The 26,854-nt window shown below is 44.6% G+C and overlaps 1 protein-coding gene across 8 annotated transcripts in view; it reads right to left on the bottom strand.

Annotated features, from left to right (window-relative positions):
- The window catches only part of Prom1 (prominin 1), a 99,250-nt gene that overhangs the window by 51,198 nt on the left and 21,198 nt on the right, over positions 1-26,854 (bottom strand). For 6 of the 8 annotated variants that reach the window (XM_036200730.1, XM_036200734.1, XM_036200727.1 and 3 more), the window contains exons 3-5: positions 10,921-10,976; positions 6,835-6,861; positions 3,151-3,356 (exon numbers count right to left, since the gene is read on the bottom strand). In XM_036200730.1, coding sequence (XP_036056623.1) covers positions 3,151-3,356; positions 6,835-6,861; positions 10,921-10,976 — 289 coding nt within the window. The remainder of the gene's footprint in view (positions 1-3,150; positions 3,357-6,834; positions 6,862-10,920; positions 10,977-26,854) is intronic. The other 2 variants (XM_036200732.1, XM_036200735.1) reach the window with 1 other exon arrangement.

The raw sequence follows: 26,854 nt of genomic DNA, 5'->3' as shown, positions 1-26,854 counted from the left end.
GATTAGTGTTTTAAGAAATGATTTGCTTGCTCAGTAGGGAATCATCCTAAGAGGAGAGGCAATGTGCTCAAATGGCACTTTCTGATCTAAGCCTGGCCCTTGATGTCTAGGGTGTAGATGAAAAAGATGCTGGCCAAGACTGTGGGAGCAGGATGCATGTGTGTCTCCAGCTCCTAGGAAATGCTAGTGAACCCCTGGTGAGCCTGAGAAGTCTAGAGGCCTTGTGACTCACATTCCTTTGCTAACTAGCTAGGCCCTGTGCTGCTGGGTCTACCCATTCCTGAGAAGGCTCCAAAGGGAAGTAGGGAGAAACAAACAGATCGGGAATTACAGGAGAAAGAACAGATTTTGAGTTATGTGTGAGAAAGACAGACAAGAGCAGAAAAAGTCAGAGATGGAGAAGAGATGTCCACACTTAAGGTACAAGCGAGAAGGTAAGGAGTCCTCTGGGTAGCTGACTGGAGGAAGCTAACAGCACAAGTATTTGGGTCCTGTTTGTGCACACATTAATATATAGTTCACGTCTACACTTCCACTATTTTCAGTGACAGCACACGTATTTGGGTCCTGTTTATGCACACATTAATATACAGTCCATGTCTACACTTCCACCATGTTCAGTGAAGCCCTGTCTTTGATTCAGATGTCACTCCTCTGGGACAAGAGGTCATGAACTGCCTTTCTTGTTAGTGACAGGGATTCTTTGTTGTTCACATTTAAATTAATTCAGTTGGTGACACCTGGCCTGGGATAGCAACTCAGACGCCAAGCAGCTGACTTCAGCTCCATCCACCTGCCCAGCAACCTTCAATTTCTTTTCCAGAGCAGCCATGGCTTCCTGTCAATCATTTCACATATTTTTTTTTTCAAATATATATATATATATATATAAAAGTGTTTTGCAGGGTGTGGTGGCACATGCTTCTGGTCCCGGCACAGGCAGGTGGATCTCTGTGAATTTGAAGCCAGCCTGTTCTACATAGTGAGTTCCAGGATAGCCAGGGAACTGGAAACCTGTCTCAGAAACCCTGTCTCAAAACAAATGAACAAACAAAAGCGTTTTTGTACTCCCCTCCTTCTATTTTTATCAGAGTTACCAGATCTGCAAATTGCTTTTCCCTGTCATAGCTCTTAGAGACAGATCTGTATCTGTGAGTCTTTGCTGGGTATGTTTGTAAGCCATGCATCTTGGCCAGGCCTTTCCCAATGGCCACACTTAAGCACTTCCCTCTGGGTTTGGATCCAGAACTTCAAGTGTAGGACTTGCTGCTTTGTGCTGAAAGTCCCAATTATCACATGCATTGTTAGACTTAGAACATCTTCCAGTTGCTGAGGAGATGTAGTGTTTTCAGAAAGTCAAGTAGAATGCTTACTGCCGAGCCTTGCTGGGACCGTACCCATCGGGTTCAGCATTGTGTACCTGGCACTCCGAGGTCATGGAGGATGGCTCAGTGGGTAAAGGCACTTACTGCCAAGCCTGATGATCTGAGTTTGATCCTCAGGATGCACATGGTGGAATTAGAGAGCAGACTCTTAGGAGTTAGCCCCTAACCTCCCCACGCATAAGCTCTGCCCCTGCTCCTCACCCTCATCCATAGGTGCATGCATGTGCATCACATACACACAAAATAAATTAAGATGTAATTTTTTTTAAAGTCTAAAAAATACGTGCATTGAAGAACTGTGGAACAATAGTAAAAAAAAAAAAATCATAATAAGGGACCCATGGCGTGATGGGCATTCCCCAGCTGGGGAATAGATGTAGATGCAACAGCCTCATCTTAAAGGCATATGTGGGGTTAGTTGGATTTTAGCTCAATGGTAGAGCGATGGCCTAGCAAGCGCAAGGCCCTGGGTTCAATCCTCAGCTCTATTTTTAAAAAAGGCATGTGTGTTTCTGGTCTGCCCATCAGCTGGAAACTTCTGTCAACAGCAATAACTACAGGGAACATCCTGGATCATGAAGGGATTCTAAATGTCACAAACTTCACAAGCAGGAGCAAACAAAAGCCAAATTCAAGAAAAGCAGGTTTTGAAATGACTAGGAAGTTCTTTATGTTCAACCGTCTTCACAAATTTACAGAGTACAGGGACTTGTAAACATTCCTTTGGCATCAACCAGCTCTGCTTCCTGCTTGCCTGCTGTCAGCCTCCACAGAGGTATCAGAGGGAGGTAAATGCTTTCAGCCATTAAGTTTATCAGGGGATGGGGAGATGGCTCAGTGGGTAAAAGTACTTGACAGACAAGCATGAGGACTCGAGTTCAAATCCTAAGACCCCACATAAAAGCTAGACATTAACCACAAACATCTGTAATCCCAACACTCCTACAGGGAGATGGGAGGTGGAGACAGTAAAATCCCTAGAAGCTTGTAGGCCAGATAACCTAGAGTTTTCAGCAGAAAAACAACAGAGAGGCCCTGTCTCAAACACAGCAAAAGGAGAAGGCCTACATCCGAGGTTGTCCTGTGACCGCATAAAGGTCATGGCATGTGCATGCCTTAATCCACACATTCCAATGTGCCCAAAACCAACATCCTAAATGGACTACATACAAAATTTATTAGGATATCTACAGGAGAGAAAACTGCCAAAAGGCCAGCAAATGGGGTAAAGTGGGGCAACTTCCAGACCAGGGTGACTTCCCTTTCTGTTTTGTATCATTTTAAACTCATGAATTTAGTGAGGTGTGGTGGGGGCATGCCTGTTTCGCAGGACTTGGAAACCAAAGCAGGCATTATCAGAAGTTCAAGCCCAGCCAGGACTTTTGCAATCCTTACTATATGTAAATTCAAGGTTAGCCTAAACTATGTAATGGGATCCTGTGGGGAGTGGATAGGGGGTAGGCTGGGTGTACTGCTGCATATCTTTATACCTTTAATTCCAGCACTTTGGGAGGCAGAGGCAGCTGGATCTCTGTGAGTTCAAGGCCAGACTGGTCTACACAGTGAGTTCCAGAACAGCTAGAACTATATAGTAAGACCCTATCTGGACAAAAAGGAGGAGGAGGAGGAGGAGGAGGAGGAGGAGGAGGAGGAGGAGGAGGAGGAAAAGAAGAAGAGTAAAGCAAACTCATGGACTTAAAGGTAAGAGAGACATCCCCCATCTCCTTGCATCACCCCAATGGCTACGGTCCAAGACTTGACTTGCCTCATGAGCAGACAAATCACCAGGAGCAAAACGGCAAAGAATTTCCTCCGGCACGGCTCATTGCGCTTCTGCCGCTGGTGCATTTCCCCGCCGCATTTGTTACTGCAACGGCACATACAGAAGAAGTAGCCCACCAGAGGCATGAGGATAATGAACAGCAGTCCCAGGACGGTGCAGATAAGAACTCCGATCTCATAGTAGACCATCTGCAAAGCAAAGGAAAGACACAGCACATGTCACACAAAACAGAAAGAACATGCCACAGCAGTGAGTGCCTCAACATGCACGCCTTTATGTGTTTTCCAGTCAGAAGCGCTCTCTGCTGAGGGAAGTGGAGTACCAGTTGCTAGAATGCTGGCCAAGAGTTTAAATAGTCCTTTCAATTGCCTGGAAGTTACCTAAGGGCAAGGTTGAGTGGGAAATGGTTTACTTTCAACTTCAAAGGCATTTTGTTTTCCAGATGGTTTAAAAAATAGCTCTGTATAGCAGATCATACAAATACAGGATCCTTTACATCAAGAAGACAGACAAGTAAAGATTATGATTTGAGCCATGTTGGATGGGATTGACTAGTGACAATCTCAGTGTTCATAAAAGAATATAAGATATTCCAGGACAAAAGTGGAACAGAAATTATGGGAATGTCCAACCAATGACTGGTCCAGCTTGAGACCCATGCTATGAGAGGGAACCCACCCTGACACTACCTGGACGTCCAGGACCCAGAGACCTAGGATAGAACCAAACACAACTGGCAAAAAAGAAAAAAAAAAGTCAATGAAATGACTAATGGTATTCTGCTGTACTCATAGATGGGCCTAGCCCAACTGTCATCAGAGAAGCTTCACCTAGCAACTGATGGAAACAAATGCAGAGACCCACGGCCAAACAGTAGGCGGAACTTGGGGAATCTTGTGGAAAAGGGGAAGAAAGGATTATGGGATCCAGAAGGGCCAAGGACAACACAAGAAAACCCACAGAATTAGCTTACTTGGGCTCATTGGGGCTCACAGAGACAACTGCCAACCAGAGAACTAGCATGGGACTGGCCTAGGCCCTCTGCACATATGCTACAGTTGTGTAGCTTGGTCTTCTTGTGGGACTCCTAACAGTGGGAGCAGGCCTGTCTCTGATTCTGTTACCAGCTTTTGGGACCCTTTCCTCCCACTGGCCTCGACTCACTGCAACTTAATATGCCATGGCTGGCTGATATGTATGGGAGGCCTGCACTTTTCTGAAGAGAAAGGAGAGGGAGTGGATGGGGGGAAGGGAGGGGAGAGGAATTGGGAGGAGAAGAGGGAGGGAGAGGAAACTATAATCTGGCTGGAAAAAAATCAAGCAATCAATCAATCAATCATTTATAAAAGAAATTGGGGGAATAAATCCAAAAAATAAATAAATAAAAGAATCCAAAGTTTGAACAAAGTCTAGACATTCTGAGTGAATGAAGCACAAGGCATTTAGCTTTTCTGTGCAGACACTGGGAGTAACAGTATGGCTCCTATCAGGTCATTGGGAAAATAGAGACAGCGTACCATTAAAGAGGGAGTGCCCAGGCAATCACCAGGCACTAGCAGGCGGAGCTTTCTATGGCATCCACGAGACAGACCTGGTGAGTATGAGGCTTGGCAGCATGTGTCCACACTGGTCCTAAGTTCCTGAGACCCAGCACTGTATCCATATAGACTCATTAGACCTTAATATATTTCCATTCTCCTTGCTAGCTTGTTCTTGGGTTACCAGGAACAGTGTTCTGGAGGATGAACTAATCTCTCATTCACGTCCATGAACAAAGTCATTCACATTTCTTTTGTTTGTTTGTCCACTCCCCTTTTGTTTTCTTTTATTTTTGATACAAAGTTCCCTGTGTCCCAGGCGCCTCTCAGAGGTAATGAATGGTCCTCTTGCCTCCACTTCCTGGGGACTTCAATTACAACTATGTGTCCCCATGCCTAGTTTCTGTGGATGGAATTGAGGATGGATCCTATGGATTCATGAATGCTAGGCAAGGACTCTCCCAACTGAGCTACACCCTCAGCCCCAAGTCCCTCCCGTTTCTACAGGATGGCAGAAAATCACATGCTGACACTTGATGAACAAGCAAGATATCAGTGGCTGAGGTAGGAGTTAAAATGGAGGGAAGCAAAACAGACATGAGCCTTGTTCCTGCAGGCATGCACTGAGACCTGCTCTCACATCCAGCTTCCTGTTTAACCACCTCACTTTAGCTTTCCACAACTGGATGATGTATGTCATGAGTGTGGCAATCAAAAAGAGAGCCCAGGGCCACCACTCCCTCTAGCCTGTCTACTGAGTACTACATCAGCAGCTGAAGGAAACGATGACTTTTGTTCTCCAACTCGGCAGAACAAAAGTGTCTCCTGATAGAAGACTGTGATCTGATCGTGTGTACCCTCTGGCCACCTGCTGTGGGGAGTCACCCACCAGCCAGTGAACTCCTATCAACTACCCCTATGATCACCCCTGAATTTCCAGCAGAATGAACTTGGTGACGAACCGGCCACCCTCCCACCTAGCTGGCTCTCATTGGTTGCCTTCCTTGCATCAAGGCCTGTCTCTTCTCTTATATGGCCTGCTGTGCAGACAGCAGCCCTACTGGGGTCTGACAAGATGGCCGGAAGCAAAGGGATGCCTTGGTAGAGAGCACTAAGGCTGAAGCCAGTTACATCCTTCAGGGAGCTCCAGGGTCCCCTTATACTAGGAAAGTGCCCATCAACATGATGAGCCTCACAGGCATGAGGGATGAACAGCCACCGATTCAAAGTGAAAACCACAGCTCACAGTCAATATTCAATAGATAGCAATTAACTATAGACCAGCATTCAGATATGAGCTGGGATACACCTGACATTTGAATATTGTCCACTTCAATATTAAAGTTATAATGCAAAAAATAATAATAAAAAGCAAGAGAAGTTGCTGAGTTGCTGAGGGGGGTGTGTGCATTTCTGTGTGTATGTGTGTCCTTTTGCCTGTCTACAGACACCAATTATTAACTGACTGCTTAGCATTTCTTTGAGGACTAATATCATTGGCCAATTAAGAAACCAGCCTAGACACTACAAATTCTTACACATTTTGCTGCCATTTCTCAGCAAACAAAATTATATTTAATATTTCAAAGGAATTTTAAATATTTTCTGAACCCCAGTAGATAATAAACTCAAACCCAGGAGAGAAGAAATATTTATAGTGCATTAGTTTTAGCTTCAAGAAAAAAAGTGTACAAGTTATACATACCGTTCCAGTGTTCTCGACTAAATATCAGACAGTGTCAGTAATAAGAATGCATCATTTTCTTTCCTTTTCTCCCACCCTGCCACAGTGCTGAGAATTAGAGACTCACACATCACAGAGTTGAGTCCTCTACCACTGAATTATATTCCCAGCCCTAGGGTGTTATCAGAGTTGATTTCTAAGCCACAGGATTTGGCAATCTGTAAATGAATTTTGATGGGCCATGATCTTTGAGCACATTGTAGATGATCTTGACATCAGACAAAGGGAAGATTACCTATGCTAGCTGAGACACAGACTAAACTAATTTAAGCACTGTCACAGAGGTGACACCAGGGGGGAACAAAAAGTGCTGTCAGGGAGACAGGGACAGACATCAACTAAGGACAAACAGCACCAGGGCACAGACACAGGCATGCAGTTTACCTTCAAAGCCAAGACTATGTTTTCTGGCTGTGGAAATCAAAGCAGTTGAGGAGTTTGCGTGGAGCAGAGGCAGCATGCATCAAAACAAAACAGAAAAGTCACATGAGTCATTAACCATAACCATATTCCACACTGAAAAAAATCGAGACAGAAAGATCAACACGGGAGAAATACAGATTCTTGAGTGTATATTTGAGAATTAGTGTTTTGATTAGAATCAAGTTCTGGAATTCACATTTGGGTCTTTGAAAGGTCCGAAGTCAATATGATCATCAGTTAGGGAAAAGGAAATCACAGGGCAGTTCTAGATGCTAACACACTTGCTATTCGACCTTCATGAAGCAGGTCATGAGAGCTGCCCAGAGTCCAAGAGCCAAAGACAACTCTTCCAAAAGGTCCTCTCCAGAAGGAAATCTGAAAGTGTTATTCCCTTGTTTAATAGCATCCAATGAAGTTCTGTTCTCTTTCTTCTTCCTTCCTTCCTTCCTTCCTTCCTTCCTTCCTTCCTTCCTTCCTTCCTTCCCTCCCTCCATCCCCCCTTCCTTCCTCCCTCCCTCCCTCCTCCTCCTCCTCCTCCTCCTCCTCCTCCTCCTCCTCCTCCTCCTCCTTCTTCTCTCTCTCTCTCTCTCTCTCTCTCTCTCTCTCTCTCTCTCTCTCTCGTTTTTGTTTTTTTGTAGACAGGTTTCTCTGAGTAGCCCTGGCTGTCCTGGAACTTGCTCTGTAGACCAGGCTGGCCTCAAAGAACTCACAGAGATCCATCTGTCTCTGCCTCCAGAGTGCTGGGATTAACGGTGTGCCATTTCTAAGGCAAACTTCCCAGCATGGTCCTTTATAACCCAATCTTGGCTTCACATCCTCATTCTTCTTGGCTATTCTAAGCTGTTTGTTGTCACTCTGTCAATTCATTTCCTCTCTTCCCTCTTCACTCTGACTGCCCAGGTTGCCTCCCTACTCAGGTCATCCATCATTCCCTGGATGAAACTCAAGTTTCAGCATAGATACTGCCTCCTCCAGGAAGTCTGGACGTTGTACATCTTCTTTCACACTACCTTGTAATGCTGAACTTGCCATTTGAAATAACGTGTTCTACTTAGAAGAAATGACTGCCGTATAGCCATCTCCTGTCATACTACCTCCTAGAGAGTAAGCCCCATATACAACCCAAACTAAACTAACTGATGTATTAATGGAATAAAAGCCACAGCGCAAGATCAGAGACTCTTCCATGTGGTCCAGAGATGGGGGCCAGTCGGTGATGAAGATGAGCTAACCCACAGTGATGAGAGGGAACATAAAGCAGAGCTCAGTGAAGTTTTCCTCAAGCTAAATTTGCTCAGCTTAGCCTATCCCTTTTGGCCATCTGTGTGAAGGGGAAGAAAGTTGCTGTTGTTTCTAAATGCTGTCTGTAGCAAAATAAAATGAGGTGGCTCTGTCCATCTCCATTTCACTGTTTTGAAGTTTTCTGGTTTAGAAATCTGAACGTATGCCAACTGTTCCTTTCCTGGGGCAGATCTTCACAGCTTTGAAAGAACAATGCTCATGATTCTAATCATTTTTAAACAAAGCGCTGAAAATGTCGGGGGTTGGGACAGTTCAGATGTACATGTCCCCAAGGGTCACCTGAAGCATCCTGACAAGTTCCATTTTGCCTTCCTAGGTGAGTCACAAGCTTGATAGCACTCACATATCTACCAACCACAAGGACCTCTCAATGTAACTAATTTCCAGGCTCCTCTTCCCTTGTAGGACATGAGTCCAGGTCTGGAGAAGGCCAGGTACCTGTATTTTAAGGGAGCCCTCATGTGGTGATTACAACTGAGTAATCTGGGGAAATCCGTCCTCGCTTGGTTATTGTGGCTGGTCACATTGGATGTAGGAAGGCACTCTACCTACAAGCTGTAACAAATGGCTAACTCTTTTCTAATTCCTCCAACTCAAGAGTCAGCTTGCCTGATCTGCTTGACAGGGTAACAACAAACACCACCATGGACGTGGATGGGTGAATTTTCACCAGTCTCTTTCCAAATTAGCTGTTGCACAGGATACATTTATTTCTAAGTTATACAGTGGTTAAAATCCTGATTCTACACTGTGGTGTCCTATTATTCTCTGCTCAGTTGTCCATTATAACCATCTAGGGAGGTTTTAAAAATACCAGTAACCGGCCTGCCCTGAGGAACAGTATCAAAATCTCCAGGGAACATCACAGCATTGCCACTCCTGCCACACTGAATCTCAATGACCTTATGGGGAGGATGAGCAGAGAGTAAGACCTGGTGATGCTTTTGAAAAAAGCTAGAAGGGAAATGGCAAGTGATACAAGGTTACCCTGCCACCAGTGCTTCATCGTGTTCCGGATGAGCTGATGTTCATGACAGATACTGACCAGAGCCTATTCCAGACAGTAAAACCCAATGATTCCTGCAGCGCACTCTCTTCTAAATGCCCTCCAAGATCCCGGGAGTGCGCTTTCCTCCTGCAGAAAAAGGGGTGTGAGTCCTGAGGAGCAGTGTGTCTTCATTCTCTGAAGAGGTGGCAAATAGGTAACCAAACCACCTTCAGGAGTCTCCAGACATGGACCCAAGTGAGGTCATGTCCCCATTCCTACCCATTCCCAGAAGAACCCTGGCCATTTGGACTACCAGATTAGTCAGGCGTGCTAATGTTCAAGATACATGGAAAGCAGCAGTCATTGTACACAATTTGTGCAGAGATATGAGCCAATCTGGACAATAGTTTGGGGATAAAATCATGTGAGAGCATTGAAGGAGAATGCTCTGCAGAGTCCTAGCAGGGTAGAGAGCAGAAGGCAATTGTGGGGTTCCCGCTTCCACTGTCCCACGATCAGGCTGCCCGCCAGATGAAAATGGCTTCTGAAGCAGTTTCCCTCTTTGGTATCTCCAATCACCCTTTTCCTGGTATCACTTATCACAAACTGAGGCTGAGAAGTGGCTGTTTCTAACTACAAGGTCTGAACCCATTAGCCAATTAGGGCAGTGGACATTGCCATTCACACCTGCGCTGGCTATCTCATTGTTCCCCTGGCACCATTCTTAGAGCAGAACAGGAAAGGGCAGCATGCCCTACTCACCTCGCTGAGGGCTAAGACTATGACAAACACATTTCCCTGGTTTTTATCACTCTACATTCGCCACTCTCCATACACCGTGTCTGTGTGTGTTTCCTGGGCTTTAAACTTACTACTAGGGAAAATCAAAATCGGTTCTGTTTAGGTCACAGAAGTAAAGGGGGAGGATCAGCAGCGCCTTGTGGGCTGGACAGAGATCAGTGAGATTCCTTGATGTTCTCTGCAAACCTAAGTCTCTCCTCCCGGGACCTGGCTTGGGTCACTTTTCTTTCTCTCTGGACCAGCTGCTTCCACATCTGCCTCCAGTGCTCACTGGATGGACCCCCCAGCATTCGCAGCACCACCCCCTCCCCTGCCCACCCCCTTGTCCTCTCCACTTCTGCCAAAGTCACTACTTGTAGTCAGGCCTTCTGTTCAGAATTACTTGTTTTTCTCTGCTTCTCTGCGAGTGGCTGTAGACCTACTTATTTCCTTATTGTCCTTTGCCCTGAAACCGTAAGATCCTGCCTGGCTTGACCAAAAATGACCTTCCTTATCTGCACCATCCCTCTAATGGTGCCGGTATGCACGCCTAACAGCTGCTCAACAAACCTAGCCATGAGCGCTGGAGGAAAGCTGCTGAGTATCGAACTGTTCTCGAAAACAACCTTGCCTGTCACTGCGTCTAGTTTCTAAGAATTCTCAAGCAGTTCTGCTTAGGGAGTTTCCCCCCCTTAGCTAAAATTCAAAACAAAACCAAACAAAATATTTAGTCTTTCTTTTCAGGAAATTTTCGAATGACACGTAACTTGTTTTTCCTCAACCACCCATTTTGAAATTTCTGCTGCCACTCAGATGGGATCTATACAGTCAGACAGTATTCCATAAAAGTCCTTACTCAAAAAAGTTACCAAGTTATGGAAAAAAAAATAATGGTTGTTTCAAGACCTGTGTTCAAGCCAAACATGATTTTTCTCATATTTGCTATGTTTAATAACAAGTAACAACAAAAAGTTTACCTCCTTTGAATCAACTGAGAAGTCAAACTCCTTCTGTACGATTTTTCTGATCATATCTGCAAATTAAAAAAAAAAGTACAAAGTAGCAAAATTATTTTTTCAGCAAAAGTATACAACGCACACACATAGGTCTATTAAACACACATGAATTATTTTAGGCGGACATAGCATCCTTATATTGATAGTCCTGTTTCCTAAGGTGGGTAAATAATTAAGCTAATGAGCCTAACTCAAGTTGCTCATTTTTCTTTGCATTTATTTACTGAGGGGGTGTAGCACAATGGCAAGAGAGGTCCACAGTATGGACAAGGCCCAGGGCTTGTCTGTCAGTAGCACACTGTGGAGGTCAGAGGACAACTTGGAAGAGTCAGTTCTCTCTTTCCACCAGCATGAGCTCTGGGGATCACACTTGGGTCATTGGGCTTGGTGGCAAGTGCCCTTACCCACAGGGCCATTCACTGGCCCTGAAGTTGCTAGTTTTTCTTTGTAATCACAAACACAACTTATTTCCAACATATGAAATATTTACAAAGGAGTCCTAAAAGCCAGCCTGGCCTGAGAGTTGTTAACATGAGAAATCTCTCCTCCTGTCTCTAGGCAATGTGTGAAAACTTGGAAATACTATGCAAAGTTTTCACTTTTCCATCCATGCTCGTTTGTGGGCATTTTCAAATTACAAGCTCTGGACTGAAACTGGACAAGAACCATCCATGGCTTCCTCTGAAGCTCCACCGAGGCATGATTTGAGACAACTGAGGTCTAGACAGTGAGGGACTTGCCAAAGAATCCCACAGTGATTGATGGGAATGTCAGGTTAGGGCCAGGTCTCCCTTCCGGATGGGCTCTCTCCCATCCCATCACAAGGCCCACTGTTCCTCATGCCCAATCAAGCTTGGGTGCTCTGCCTGTTGCCTCACCCTGGCCTGCACCAACCACTAAAAGACTCCCATGACAACAAAGCTGTTCAGACACTTGCTGGAAATAACATGAGCCTGAAAGGTCTTTCTGGAAAACAACTTGGTCCTGTGCACAGCTAAGCCCCGAACCAAGGTATAAAGGCCGTGTTGTGGGAACAGGACTAAGAATTCTGACAAGCTGACTCCACTGTTTCCTACTACCTGTGGCCTGCCCCCACCCAGTCTCCCTCCCTGCAGTCATTCAACGTTACTCAGGTGTCTGGTAGAATTTCACTGAAGAGTTTCCATTATTGATTAAAAAGTTTAAATTAAATGGTCATCTATGTCTTCAAATATATTTACAAAGCTATGTTCCCTGGGCTCTTGATATGGTTTAGAGGGGAGTGTAACACAATAGCAGAGCAGAACATGTTCAAAGACCCAAGTCTACCCACCACCCCTGAAGAATGAAGAATTAGTCCAGAGGCTGGTGAGATGGCTCAGTTGGTAAAGTCTTACCATATAGACATAGGACCCAGGATTTGATCCCTAGCACCCATGTGAAAAGCTAGGCAGACAGGCATGCACTTGCAATCTCAGTCCTGGGGAAACACAGACAGGACGATTCCTGGGACTCACTGGCCTGAGAGTCTAGCAGAATTGGTGGGTCCTTGGTCCCACTGAGAGACCTGGTCTTGGAAGAAATGGATGTTTGTTCCTGAGGATGATAGCCAAGATTATCCACTGTCCTCCACCAGCACATGTATGTGCAAGTATAATCATGGGCATGCATGCCCATGAACACACACACTGCCTCACTCACCATCCCCAGCCTCCCTACATACAAAGGTGTGAGGGAGGGGTGGTCTCAAGCTCTCTCACCTACTTAGTGGCTAATATTAGGTAAATTAATTGCCACAAGCAACCTCACTGGCAAAAGGAGATGGAGAAGTTTCAACTCTCAGAGTATAGGGTTAGGGTGTTAATATCAACCAATAAATTGGTATCCTGAGTCTGGGTGTACAGTATTGTTACTAAAGACTATAATCTGTACCAAATAGAATGTGGAAGACTGCTGTTTTGACAGTGTAATATTCATCCAACTTTCCATTGAAGATAGATAAATAAAATAAAATAAAATAAAATAAAATAAAATAAAATAAAATAAAATGTGCTGTCTAAGAACCCCACTACATACACATGGTTGGGTCTTTACTGGACTAAGCCAGAGGGTCTCCAAGTATAGTTTGGGACACCCTTAGAGTGTCTCCAAGATATAGCCAGGACTGTTGAAACAAGGTGTGCTTTGCCTTTTTGCTAGGTTGGCATTTATACTAAGGTGCAGAAGCAATAGCAGGTGATGGCTGGTGACATGGTACAAAGCAAAGTAGCAGTAGCTAATAATGTTCCCAGTTATTATCATTCATGACAAAGTTCATGCAACATGAAAAGCATTTTCCATAAAGCATTAACATCACATTCATTAAACCCTGATCTATAAGTTCACATCTTTTACTTACTCTGTATCAGAAAATGGAGATCATTCATGAAACTCTTTTCTGCACACCATATTATGGTGATACCAAGTCTTGAGGAAAAAAAACTAAAACAAAACACTATACCAGTAGTCAGCTATAAGCTAAACTAGGCACCTTTTCATGAAATACCATTTTTGTTGTTGTTGAAAGAAAGATTGAATGGCAAACCATTTACTCTGGTTTGGGTGTGTTGTAGATATTTTCCCTAAATTTCAAGGGTACAGCCTGCAGCTTCAAAAAAGCCAATGACAGAACATGTTGCCGATGATAAAATGGAGCTTTGAAGACAAAATTAGAATTTTGCAAAACTCCCATTAATAAGCCTGATGGTTATGATTAGAAGACATATTAAAAGTGAAGTATGTTGGGACTGAAGACATGGCTCAGCAGTTAAGAGCACTGGCTGCTCCTGTAGAGGAACTTGGTTCAATTCTCAGCTTCCGGACATCCCTGGGCACACAAGTGGTGCACAGACATCCTTGCAGGCAAAACACCCATTCATGTAAAACAAACATGTACTAGTTTTACAATGAGATATGTCAGAATCAGAAGACTTGAAAAACTCAGTGAATCACTTTTCAGATGAAAACGTAAGCTGTTATAAAGCCCTCTGTGGCAAGGTGGGAGACGGATCAATGGATTTGAATACATCAGAATTCATTCATATTCCCTTGAAAACAGCCTTAAAAGATGGGCACTTACCCAGTTTGGGTGATATCAAAGAAAAATCCCCAGAATTACAGGAATGACTAAGAGACTCTTTTATTACATATCTCTGCATGACCAGATGTCCACACTGTCTTCAACCAAAGCCATCTACTGTGACAGACTAAACTGGGACATAGATGCAAGAAAGTGGCTGACTCCCACTAAGCCAGAGGTTAAAGAGAGTTGCAAAAATGTAGAAACCAATGTCATTAGCCTCACTTTTTAATTATGTTATACATGAAAAGTTGGATATTTTGGTTTGGCTGGTTGGTTAGGAGTTTTTGAGACAGAATGTTACTGTTCAGTGCAGACCTGCCTTTAAATCATGAGAATCCTCCTGCATCAGCCCACCCATACCCATGCTGGGTTTACAGGTATATAAACCATGTCTGGTTTGGAAGGGATTCATTAGCGTTACTTTTAAATTAATTAGCAAATGAATGTTAAAAATTCTCCAGCTTAGTTCCAAACTTGTTAAGTTCAGACAAATACAAACAGGAGCCTCTTTGTGAACCAGAATAACTGTCAAAAGTTCTAGATTGAGCAGGTTGCATGTCCCAGCCTCAGGCCAAAGCACTTGCTTTGGACTTCAATCCATCCAGCTACAACCAGTAATCTGCACTATCTCCTCCCTGTCTCTGGGGTGGGGATGGAGGCCTGAAGCCACTGCCTCAATCTGCAAGGCAAGAGACTAAGAAGCATCACCAGAGAACTGTGCCAAATGGATCCCAGGTATACCCTGGGAGTTAGACTTTAGGCATCTTTCTAGAATTCGTATATGGAAAAGGAAGTGATGATTCAAATTAGAAGCAGCAGGAAGCAGGGGCAGCCTACTCTCGGCCCTCAAGATTGTTTCTTTTCCCTAAATGGCTTTTTTCAATACATACACAGGTTCTGTCTCAAGCTGGGCCTGGTGAAACCCTCCTGCACCTTTCCCTTGTAAAGTGCATGGGTAACTTCAAAGATACCATTATGTGTTGTTGATGCATCAGACTTATACTGAGCTTACGTGTTCTTAGATTTTGCTGGTGGGATCTGTAAGTCAGCACTCTTGGGCTCTTGTGGTATTACACATCTCTGTGCAGAGGTTGGAGTCCCTATTTGCCTTCAGTGACACTGTCTTACACATGCATGGTTCAAGAGTCCCCCCCACATGGCTCTCAACTAAGAAACTCCAGCATTAACTTGTGTGTTAAATCATCGCTGATCAAAGGGAAAGCCTTATTCATACTTCACCATAAGTATCCATCTTATAATGAGAATACAATGATACTCAAGTACAATGTAAAGACCTGTAAACAATAGACTTAAAAATGTGTTTTAAACTATTATGCCAAACAGTGTGGGACTTCAGAAGCACTCATCAATCATCCTCGAGATTCAAGGGATGAGTCTACTTGACTCTCTGACTTGAGAGGATGGCCTTTTACTGAACTCTACACTTGTGCTGGTTTGAATAATAAATGGTCCCCATAGGTCTATAAGAAGTGGTACTTTTAGGGTTGTGGCCTTGTTGGAGTAAGTGTGGCTTTGATGGAGTAAGTATGTCATGAAGGGGTGAGCTTTGAGGTCTCAAAAGCTCAAGTCAGACCTAGTGCCTCACAGTCTCTTCCTGCTGCCTCTGGATAAAAATGTAGAACTCTCAGCTCCTTCTCCAGCACCATGTCTGCCTGCATGCTGCCATGCTTCTTGCCATGAGGATAATGGACTAAACCTCTGAAACTGTAAGCCAGACCGAATTAAATGTTCCTGCCTCTAATCTCAGCATTCAGGAGGCAGAGGCAGGTAGATCTTTGAGTCTGAGGCCAGCCTGGTCTACAGAGAGAGTTCCAGTACAGCCAGAGCTACACAGAGAAACCCTGTCTCAAAAAAAACAAGATAAAACACAACAATAACAAAAAAGAGTTGCTGTGGTCATGGTGAATAGAAACCCTAACTAAGGCAACATTCTTCCACCCTGATCTCCAAACACTGTGCAGAACTGCTTGTCTCCATTTGAATTCTTCAGAAATACAAACAAACTAAGGAAACTGAGAGACAGAGGTGCTTGTCTCCATCTGGATTCTCCAGAAATACAAAACTACTAAGGGAACTGAGAGACAGAGGTGTTTGTCTACAGATGGATATAGGAACACAGAGATTAACTTTAAGATATCATGGCTGCTGGCAAGCCTGAAATCCACAGGGCGGGCTAAACATTCAGACCAGTGTTGATGTTGGGATTTGACTGGTCTCACTCAGGCATTTTGTTAAGCAAAACTGCCAAGTTCCATCTTGACATAGAACTTTCTCCTTGAGAAGCCTGATTTTTTTTTTTCTCCTAAGGTTTTCCACTTGCTGTACAAAGCCCATCTATATTATCAACTAATTGCAGGCTGAGGGTAAAACGCAGTGACAAAGTACATGCTTAGCATGCTCAAGACCCAGTTTGATCTCTAGCACCTAAATATAGTCAGCTAATTTTCAATGTTAATCCTGTCTATAAATGCATACAGGCAAGTGTTAGATAAAGATACTGCATACCTTAACCTGACTAAAGTGCATACAGAAAATGCTAACTCTGTTGGAATTGGCTGCTGGTCTTCATGAGAATAGTTATCTGTAGAGAGCAAAAAGGCCTTGTACACACAGATAAGCACTGGGGAAGCCAGGAAAGTTAAACACACAGCTTAACCCTTCAATGGGATGAGGTGTACAACTGCTCTTCCTAAAATACCAGGGATGGTGTAGTTTACAACCTGGTGATCCTTTGCTGACTGACGAGACGGGCTCCGCCATATCTCCCAGAATTTATGTTTTTACTTATCCAAGACTTTCCCCCTAAATCTCAAGCATTATTTTTAGACCATAAAATCCATTCTTATGGGTGATGTCACTTGTGCTTTACAATCGCCTAAGTGACTTCTATGTTATCTTAGGGCCAGGCCAATCCTGACACCACAAGCGTTATATTTACCTCAGTCAAGTTCCTAAATTCTGGGCACTGTCTCTGAGTCAACACTACCCATTCTTGTGAAGGAAGCCAGATGTACTTTGTAAGGATTCTCAATGTAAACAAGTCTTAAATTGTTGTACACCTGGGGCTGAGTTAATTGTTATCTGAATATGTTTATCAAAAATGGTGCTGTGCTTAAATACAGCTAAAGTAAAATGATCTGGGGCAGACTCTAGAAGTCCTGGTCCAGCACTGGTTACAAAAATCAGACTGAGCCAAGTTTCATTTCGGTCTCTTCGTGGATCATTTATTTCCCTGCCTGCTGTAAAGCCTGCAGGGGTATCACCACAGTTATGGGGTGGCAGGTGTGACCGAGTAGAACACCTCAGAGCATCCCTGTTTCAAAGCAGGAAAGTGAACCATCATTAATGGAAAACTCTTATTTTTTTTTTTAACTTTAAAAATTTATTTCTGAGGCATTGACCAATTATACTCATCCAGAGACGAGATCACTTGGCTCTGATTTGAGAGGATCAGGTTTTTACTGAACCCTATACTCTTTCACACTACTCTCCAAATATTGTGAAGAATTCCTTGTATCCATCTGGTTTTGTATGCATGTATGCATATGCATAGGTAGTATGTATGCTCACCATGTGCAAGCAGTACCCATATTGGCCAAAAGGGGGCATTGGATCCTCTGGAACTGCAGTTAGAGATGGTTGTAAGTTGCCATTGAAGTGCTGGGAATCAAACCTGGGTTCTCTGGAGGGCAGCCAGTGCTCTTAACAGCTGATCTCTTACGATGTGGTTTCTCTATGGTGGTGGGGACAATGTGGGGCTGAGGATACGGTGTGCCAACAACAACTTTTGATAGTTTTCCTCTCCACTTGTCAGCTCATCACCATATTTAGTTCTTCACCTTTCACTGGCTGGAGAGCCTCCCCAAGCGCATTGGCTTTTACTGATTAACCAAGATACTCACTTGCTCCCTAGAGGAATGTCTTAGGGCTACTCTTGCTGCAATAAAACACCAGGACCAAAGGGAAGTTGAGAAGAAAAGGGTTTATTTGGCTTACATATCCTGATCACAGTACAGAGGGAAACCAAGGCAGGAACTTAAACCAGACAAGAACCTGGAGGCTCTGGAGATGTGCTACATATTGGCTTGCTTCCCATACTTTGGGAAGCCTATATTTTTATAGAACCCAGGACTACCAGCCCAGGGATGGCACCACCCACAAGGGGCTAGGCATTCCCGAATCAATCACTAATTAAGAAAATGTCCTACAGTCTTGCCTGCAGCCAGATCTTATGGAGGCGTTTTGTCAGCTGAGGTTCCCTCCTCTCCGATGACTCCAGTTCGTGTCAAATTGATATAAAACCAGTTAGGACAGTGGGTAATAAAGGAAAATGACCACAGAGGAAGTTCTGCTTGTGAAATCATCTGGGACCAATCTGGCCCTTTTAGCTTCTGCCAACCATGTGCTTGCACCAAGCCATGGATGGTGATTGACTTTACCTAAGCCCACTCTGCATGGTTCCTGACCCAAGCCAGGTTGTTATTAGTCTACACTTCAGTCATTTCCACCTCCTTCAAAGGAAGCTGTGATATTATACAGGCCTTTGGGAGGTTTCTGATGTGTCCTGGAGCTGGGAATCCTTAGCATGGCTACCTCTCAGGTAAGCACAGAGGACTGAGGGGTTTCTGTAATTTAAAGAGGAGCAGCATGGGAGCTGGCTCCTCCTAAGTGGTGCTGTCGGGGGCTCTGGCAAAGCAGTCAGTCCACGGTGAGTCCAGATTGAGGAGGTTAAGGACCACTGCCAATGTACTCATGGATTCCCACATGTGCGTCCTCTTCTAAACATGCCTAGAGAGGATAATTCCACTTCCAGCCTTTGTTTCTACTCTTCATGGGGAAAAAATTGTCTGGAGGACCTCTGAAGGACATGTGGTTTCAGTTGTGTGTTTGATCTGCACCGGAGACCACGTGACCTTAATGACAAGGCTGTGAGACTGTGAATCACGTAAACCCATTCTGTTGTAGGCAACAAAGGCTTGACAGTGAGAATGGCCTCCCAGAGACAGTGTATTATGGTAAGAAAAGAGTAGAGGGTCTACACATACTGCCACGTCACATGAATTTTTTTTGAAGCTTTTAATTTTTAAAATAACTCTACTGGCATAGTCTTCTATATCCAGCCCAACTTCAAACTGAAAACAAAAATAATATAATTACTGACCAAAAAATATGGTTAAGATTATGGTTCCTGCACAGGTAAAAATCAGATTTTACCGTATCTTGTGCAGGATAAATGACCTGGAACAATCTCCACAGTCTCTCAGCATAAAGTATGCCATTTGCCATGACATCTAACCAAATGCCAGTGATAACCACAGCTGTGCTGAGTAAGAGGAATGTATGTTCTTTAAATCCATCCATATGGAGATGGAGATGGGGCAGGGAAGAGCAGGAAGCAGGGAGTGACAGAGAGAAGGACAGAGGGGGCAGTATTTTAATCATATGTCAGTCCACTTAAAATTTTCTGAGGATTGAAAGCACCAGTCCTGGTATGCCCAATTCCCTGTCCTAGGGGACTAATGGCCCTCCTTCAGCTCTAACTCCTCCAGAGGTCTTAGACGCCTTGCTGTGCACCAACAATCACTTACCAAGCTATATGCTTCAGGCAGGCTTGCAGGGGAAGCAGAGCACGTGACATGCCTCGAGCCAGAACTAGCTCCCAGCTCTGCCTCCAGCACTAACAGGCCAAGCAACTGCTTGGAATATGTGTCAAATGACAGACATCGCCCAGACACCACTCCACTTCTTCACCTCTACAATAAGAAGAGACTCAATGCTACCTTAGGACTGTGATGAGAAAGATCACAAGTGACAGTGGCCGTCTCTCAGAATCCTCCCCGAAACCTTGCAGATGAAGCTGTCACTCCCCCATCCAGCTGTAAAGTCCCTCACGCATACAATGATATGGTCCAACGTCATTCTCGAAAATGTTTAATCGGCCCAAATGTGTTCAGAGTCTGTACTAAGGGTGCTAAGGCCGCAGAGCTGAAGAGATGCAACTGTGCTTGATGGGCTTTCAGAGTCCTCACAAGATAGCTGAGTAAATAAAACAGCAGGAATGTTATGTAGCCAAGAGGCAAGCACAAAGGGCTCAACATGAGCAGGTGCAGGAGAAAGATCTGCTAGAGCAGAGGATATGAGAGCCACCGCATCCTGAAAGAGAAGTAAAGATGTTCAATGTGTCAACTAAAGGAAAGGAAATTGAAGGACAGGGACCAGCAGGCACAAATGACATCGCAGCATTAATGGACGGCAAGTGAATTGGTCCTGCTTCAATAACAAGTCCTACATAGGAGATGAGGAAAGGCAGGAAATCAGTGTCCCAGTCGAAAGCAAAGAACCCCAGTCTTTCCCCTTGATGGCAGTGAAGGCTTGGGCAGGTGGCCTTGAGCGCAATGACTCTGGGCCATGGTTTCCTCATCTGCAAATGTCAAGCTGTTGTTACCAGCAGCATCTTGTGGCACACTGGGAACCATCAACTAATGACTATCTCTGAACTTCTGAAAGGCTCTAGTAGGGAGTGTAGAATGTACCTACTGTGTGTCAGATCTTCAGTGAGCATGGGTGGGCTGACTATGTGGTAAGATGCTGAGAGAGGATGTCAAGTGGGACAAGTGAATCTTCCCCAGGGTGTGCTCTGAGATTCAGACTCCTAACAAGCCTGCCTTGCGACCAACAGCAAAGCCACTGTGGCTTTGACCCCACGACAGTCTTTATGAGATGATTCTTGTCTTTAGAGATGAGATGAAGTGCCACTTCATGAGCCACTAAACAAAATCCTCCAACTGGCGGGTGAGAGAGATTTGTCCTGACTGTGGGCCAGGCAGGACTGGAGAAAATTCCAGCTACAGTATATGGCTGAACTCTGAGCTGAGCTAAATGTCTCTTCCCTTAGGTTGCTTATGTCAGGGAGTCTGCCCCAGAGAACAGAGAAATGACAGACACAATCCTGCAAGCTCTGCTCTCAGCTCCGGGTGAGCCTGTAAGGCCAGGCTCCTGGTTTACCAGGCTCAACAGTTTCGGATTCTATTTTATGGTTTCCTTCCTTGTGTGCTGGTTTCTGGCTTAAGGCAACGAGAGAACCAATCAAGAGGTAACTGAGAAAGTGTGGGTGTAAAAATTAATGGCAGAATTCAGTTGTTATCGATGGTTCTGGGATGATAACGACATACAAACTCTCACATTCTTTCAAAGGGCCTGTCGAGGTTGAAGGGAAATGAGGTAATGCTTGCAAAGTGATGCTTGCCGTTGCCTTGGGGGCTTCAGCAAAGACATGCAGGAGGACAAAGCAGGGCTCTGAAGGCAGATGAGATACTTATGAAATCCCAGGGCATTTTCCACCTAAGCAAGTGATGTATGAGAATGCATTGTGTTCTTTGGGGAAGCTTAAAACTTATCAGTCAGAAGTTAGAGGAAGATTATTTCCCTCACACTGTGTCATCCAGTTCAGACTTTTCGTCACAGCTGGCTGATTTTAGTGAGGTCATCTGCTAACCTTCCTTTGGCCTTTCCTCTCCTCTCTACTCCAGAGGGCTCGCAGATACATCAGCCCATGTATAGCCTTCTGCACTGCCTGCCTTCGTTGTCATTACGCTGTTTACAGTGTGACCAGAGCCTGCCAACTCCAATCAACGTGAGTATAGGCTTTGTGGGGGAGGGATTACAACTTGGTTCATGCAGACAGTCCTGGTTTACAGTCACTGTCCTGACTTAATCATTGCCAATATTTCCTTTGCCTCCTAAACCTTGTCACTGCATATAACAAACTATAGTCACTGTAACTGAGTAACTCTGAATTCAAATCTCAGGTCTGATTTTTTGTGTGGTATACTTGGTACAGCTTGATAAATTATTTAACTTCCCTGAGCCCGTCAAATGGAGATGATAATATACATCATTAAAAACCTAAGACCTTAGCAAGATGCCTCCTACATAATAAGAACACAGCAGATTGCTGGGTGGTGGTGGCCCACACCTTTAATCCCATAACTCATCCGGCAGAGGCAGGTTGATTCTGAATTTGAGGCTAGCCTGGTCTACAGAGTGAATTCTAGGATAGCCTGGGCTACACAGAGAAACCCTGCCTCAAAACAAACAAAAAGAACATAGCAGAAAATTGTAATTACATGTCCTTCAAAGCTCCTCTAACCCAGGCATCCAGGCCTCAAAGACACACACACACACACACACACACACACACACACACACACACACACGCCCCCAGGCTAGCCAATGTTACACTTCCATCAATTGTACCCACCTTGTTCTTCTAAGTTAAATTTTAGCCACATGGCTGACTCCTCTAACATCAAATGCTTATAACTCATTACCTACTTGGGCCATTTAACAATCTACTGACTTACATAGACTACTTATTTAACGTCACTACGTCTTGTTTCTGCCATCAAGAAGATTGTTCGTTCCTTAAGGAAGAAAATGTTCTCTCTCCCACATAAATCCCATAGCCCCAACTCAGGGCTATGCATCTGTGCCAACTGCTCCGGAAAACTTGCATGCCCTAGACAAGACGTCAATGAGATCCAAGAAACTAGCAATTGTCTCAGTGGGATTATAGTATTTTCCTTGAGAACAACAACACCACCAGAAATCTAGAAATATAAGCATGGGTCTTAAATTTCAGGTTTTCTTTCACCTTGTTTCAGCTTCCTTATTAAGCCATGAAGGTGGATGGGGTGGAACAGATAATCAAAAGCTTCTTACATACTTAAAACACAACTGCAAATCACGACTGAACATCAAGACCCCGGGCCTTCAACATCAGATAAAACCTGATTTCCTTAAACTTCTGTGTGTGCTTTCAGGCTGGCTTGTAAGTGCAGAACCTTTTTTTTTTTTTTTTTTTTTTTTTAAGTTTCATGTATATTATTATTCTTGTTGTTGTTATTGAATCCTCAAGTGCAGAATGTTCTAGATAATCTGCACACAGGGGTGACCTTTAGGTAAATGTTTCAAAACTTGATGAATTTAGACACCTGTTTTTTTTTTCCTCTAGGTCATGTCTTAATTTGCATATTATGTGGGAATTTGGTATGATTTAAAGTCTGTTAACCAACAACACAATAGTTTGGAAAACAGCAGACCAAATGCATACAGTTATCTAGAGGTAAACACACACCCTCTCTTATTTATTTCCTTATATCTTATAGGAAATATACTTTCTGTAACATGGAAATAAAGTAGATAGGTCTGCTGGGCCTGAGATCAAGAAATAGTTCAGTGATGAGCTTCTGGAGTCAACCAAGCATTTCAGTGTAACAGGAGTTACTGTCTGTGTGCTGAGTCCTCCAGAGCTCAACACCCCCCCCACACACACACACACACACACACACACACACACACACACACACACACACACACACACACACACACAGAGACACAGACACAGACACAGACACAGACAGACAGACAGACACACACACACACACACACACACAGACACAGACACAGACAGACACACACACACACACACACACACACACACACACACACACCCCTCATCCCCTCCCACCCCTTGTCCTTTATCCTTCCTGCTTGTCCCATTAGCTGACATCGGTGGTATGGCCCTAAGTAAGCAAGCCTCATCTCCCCGAGCCTGCCTTCGCGTTTTTGTAAAAGAAAGCACCTGGAAGTTTATGATCTCCCCTAAATGACAAGTTCCCTCACACCAAGAGGCCTAATTAGTGGCCGTTCCCAGTGGGCAAGTGAGGCATGGAGTTCTATACAAAGTTCTGCTGTGGAGAAATCACTCATAACAAAAAAATAAATAAATAAAAATAAGAGCTCCACAGAAGAAGACAAAACGCTTTCCCAGATAAACTCCTTAAAGGGGGATGTAACAACGGGGGAAACGGCCCCCTCCATAGTTATCAGAAACGTGGGTTACCATCAGTACCTGAAGCGTTACAGGCCTCCTGATGGACGGTGAGTCTTTCAGAACCTTTGAAGATGACATCCCATGACTGGGGGTACGTATCTGAAGGGCAAAGAAAAGTTCACTGCCTGTATAACCCTGGCGTCAAACTAAAATGAAATGGGGGGCTGGGGGGGGCGGTTTTCATGTGATCCCACCCCTGCTCTCTGCGAACACGGCTGGTGGAGAGGGGCTCAGGTGAAGACGCAGAAAGACGAGGAAGGACTCAAGTGTGCGGAGGGACGCTGGTGCTGCTGGACAGCCGGCCTCGGTGTCTCCGGGTACTCGGGTTGCTCCTAATTGCATCCAGCGGCTGACTGCTCCCAGAACAAATTCCTGCTCCGCCACCGGGACCCACTTTACCTGCCGACCCCGGCTCTGCGAGGAAATGCCCACTCACTGAGGGGAACACATTCATACAGAAGGCTGGGTTCATGCAAAAGCTCCCCCCAAACTACAAGGCCAGAGGGGCTGCAGTCCAGCAAGCCAGGACAGAATGGCTGGAGACAGACTCACAAGTGAGCAGAAATGTGTACTGCGCATCCAGTAATATGTTTCCTAAGCTTTCAATACGTTCTAGGTACCATACCAGGCTCTGGGGATGCAGGACTGTAAAGTTAAATGAATAAAGTCAGAAGAGCCCTTCCCATTAGATGCTTAGATTCTGAGAAACAAATTGAACAAATACTACACGGGTATTATCCTCTTATTTGGGGGGGGGGCATGTCCCAAGACCCCCAGTCAATGCCTGAAACTACATATAGTACTAAACCCTCGGTAGCCTGTCTTTATGCACGTAATCTAATTATAAATTAGACACAGCCAGAGATGAGCAATAACTAATAGTACAACAGAACTATAACACATTACTTCAATAAAACTACCTGCATCCCTACTCTTGTGTTTCAGGTCCATTATTTAGGAAAATAAATACTTGAACATGAGCACTGTCCGGCACCACACCAACAAACGTGACAGCAGAGAAAGCTAACAGTCTGGTAGCTTATACAGCATGGATACTGTGGATAAACGGATGGTTCATGTCCTGGGCAAAATGGATCAGGAAGACACAAGATTTCATCACACTACGCTAAACAACACACAACCTGAACGTTTATGAATTGTTTATATCTGAAATTTTCGATTAAAAATTTTAGATCATGGGTAACTGAAACCACAGATAGTAAAACCCCAGAGAAGGAGGTACCACTGTAATGTTAGGGTTACGAGCTGAAGAAAAATGAAGGAAGAAGAGCAGGGGGATGGTCTGAAGGCACGCAATCTGAACAAAAGATTGGAGGGAAATCCAAGGGAAATACAGGTACACAGGACCTGAGGCAGGGGAATGCTCAGTGAGTCTCGGGAACAGCGGGGAGGCCATCACAGTCTTTGCTACACATGCTGAAGGCGACCTGCGCCACGATCCAGGTGAGTGACAGCCTTAGTTGGGAGAACTGTTCTGCCAGACAGAAGGGGACAGATCTAACACACACTCCTCACACAGTTTCCATTTCCATGTGGGTAAACTGACCTGCACAAGACTGGCCCCCCATCGCTGTATTAAGGACTAGGTCTCCCTGTCACTGTATTATGGACTGGGCCTCCCTGTCGCTGTATTATGGACTGGGCCTCCCTGTCGCTGTATTATGGACTGGGTCTCCCTGTTGCTGGATTATGGAATAGGTCTCCCTGTCTCTGGATTATGGACTGGGTCTCCCTGTCGCTGGATTATGGACTAGGTCTCCCTGTCATTGTACTATGGACTGGGGCCTCCCTGTCGCTGTATTATGGACTGGGTCTCCCTGTCGCTGTATTATGGACTGGGTCTCCCTGTCGCTGTATTATGGACTGGGTCTCCCTGTTGCTGTATTATGGACTGGGCCCCCCTGTCGCTGTATTATGGATGTGGGAAGCTGTCATTTCCAAAGTCAGGGAACTTGATTTGGCTTGAATATCAGAAGCACATATTCATTTCTGCTTAGCTTTATCCATGCACAAGTTGTATTTGGGATGGCTCTTTAAAGAAATGCGAGACAATGTCCATAGGCCTGGAACATCACCCTCAACATGTCTTGCTCAATTACCCTCCAGACGCTCATGTCCAAATCTCATTAGGCTGAGCTTCTGGGTCAGCCAATTCCTAAGAGGATATTAAAACATACATAGCCTCTTCTTCTCCCCTCACCCAGACCATACAAAGACAGCCTTTGACTCAATTAATACACCTGCCATATTTAATCACTAACAACATCCTGATCCAGGAACTTAAAGATTCCTGCTAGAGGAAGATTAAATATGAACAGACTATCACACAACCATCTTTGGGATCCAAGAGCTGACAAAGAAAGAAATAAAGGAAAGGGCCGAAGAGCCAGGTCAGGCACCGAATGAAACACATCTGGGGTCCTGTGAAGACAAACACTAACCCACCCCGGGCACCCATCCACAGGAACCAACTGGAAAAGAAAAGCATGAAGAAGGCCCAGCAGAAGGGCCTAGCCTGGTGGTTAAAGGGGACAAGTGCGCTCCAGCTTCCCAGCAGCAGACACATGGAACTACTCAGGGCAATTGTTTAAGACACACTAAAGCCTGGAAAGAAGCCACTTTTGTTTTCTTGGTTTGTTTCCTTCTGATGCACAACCAGCAACTGTCTCAACAGCATCCTAAGAGGACAAGTTTCACACACAATTCCAGAGGACAGCAAGGAGAGAGAACTTGTAGAGAGGGGCATGCGAATGAAGTCCACACATAGCTCATGGCTCAGGACAAAGCCTATGTGTACTTCAGGACATGCTGTTGAAGATATCACCATTTTCAATGAATAGACCACATACCAACTATTT

The sequence above is a fragment of the Onychomys torridus genome, chromosome 10 (assembly GCF_903995425.1).
Source record: "Onychomys torridus chromosome 10, mOncTor1.1, whole genome shotgun sequence".
In the NCBI taxonomy this organism is placed as follows: domain Eukaryota; kingdom Metazoa; phylum Chordata; class Mammalia; order Rodentia; family Cricetidae; genus Onychomys; species Onychomys torridus.
The sequence above is the reverse complement of the archived record's forward strand: the minus strand, read 5'-3'. Positions and strand labels throughout refer to the sequence as shown.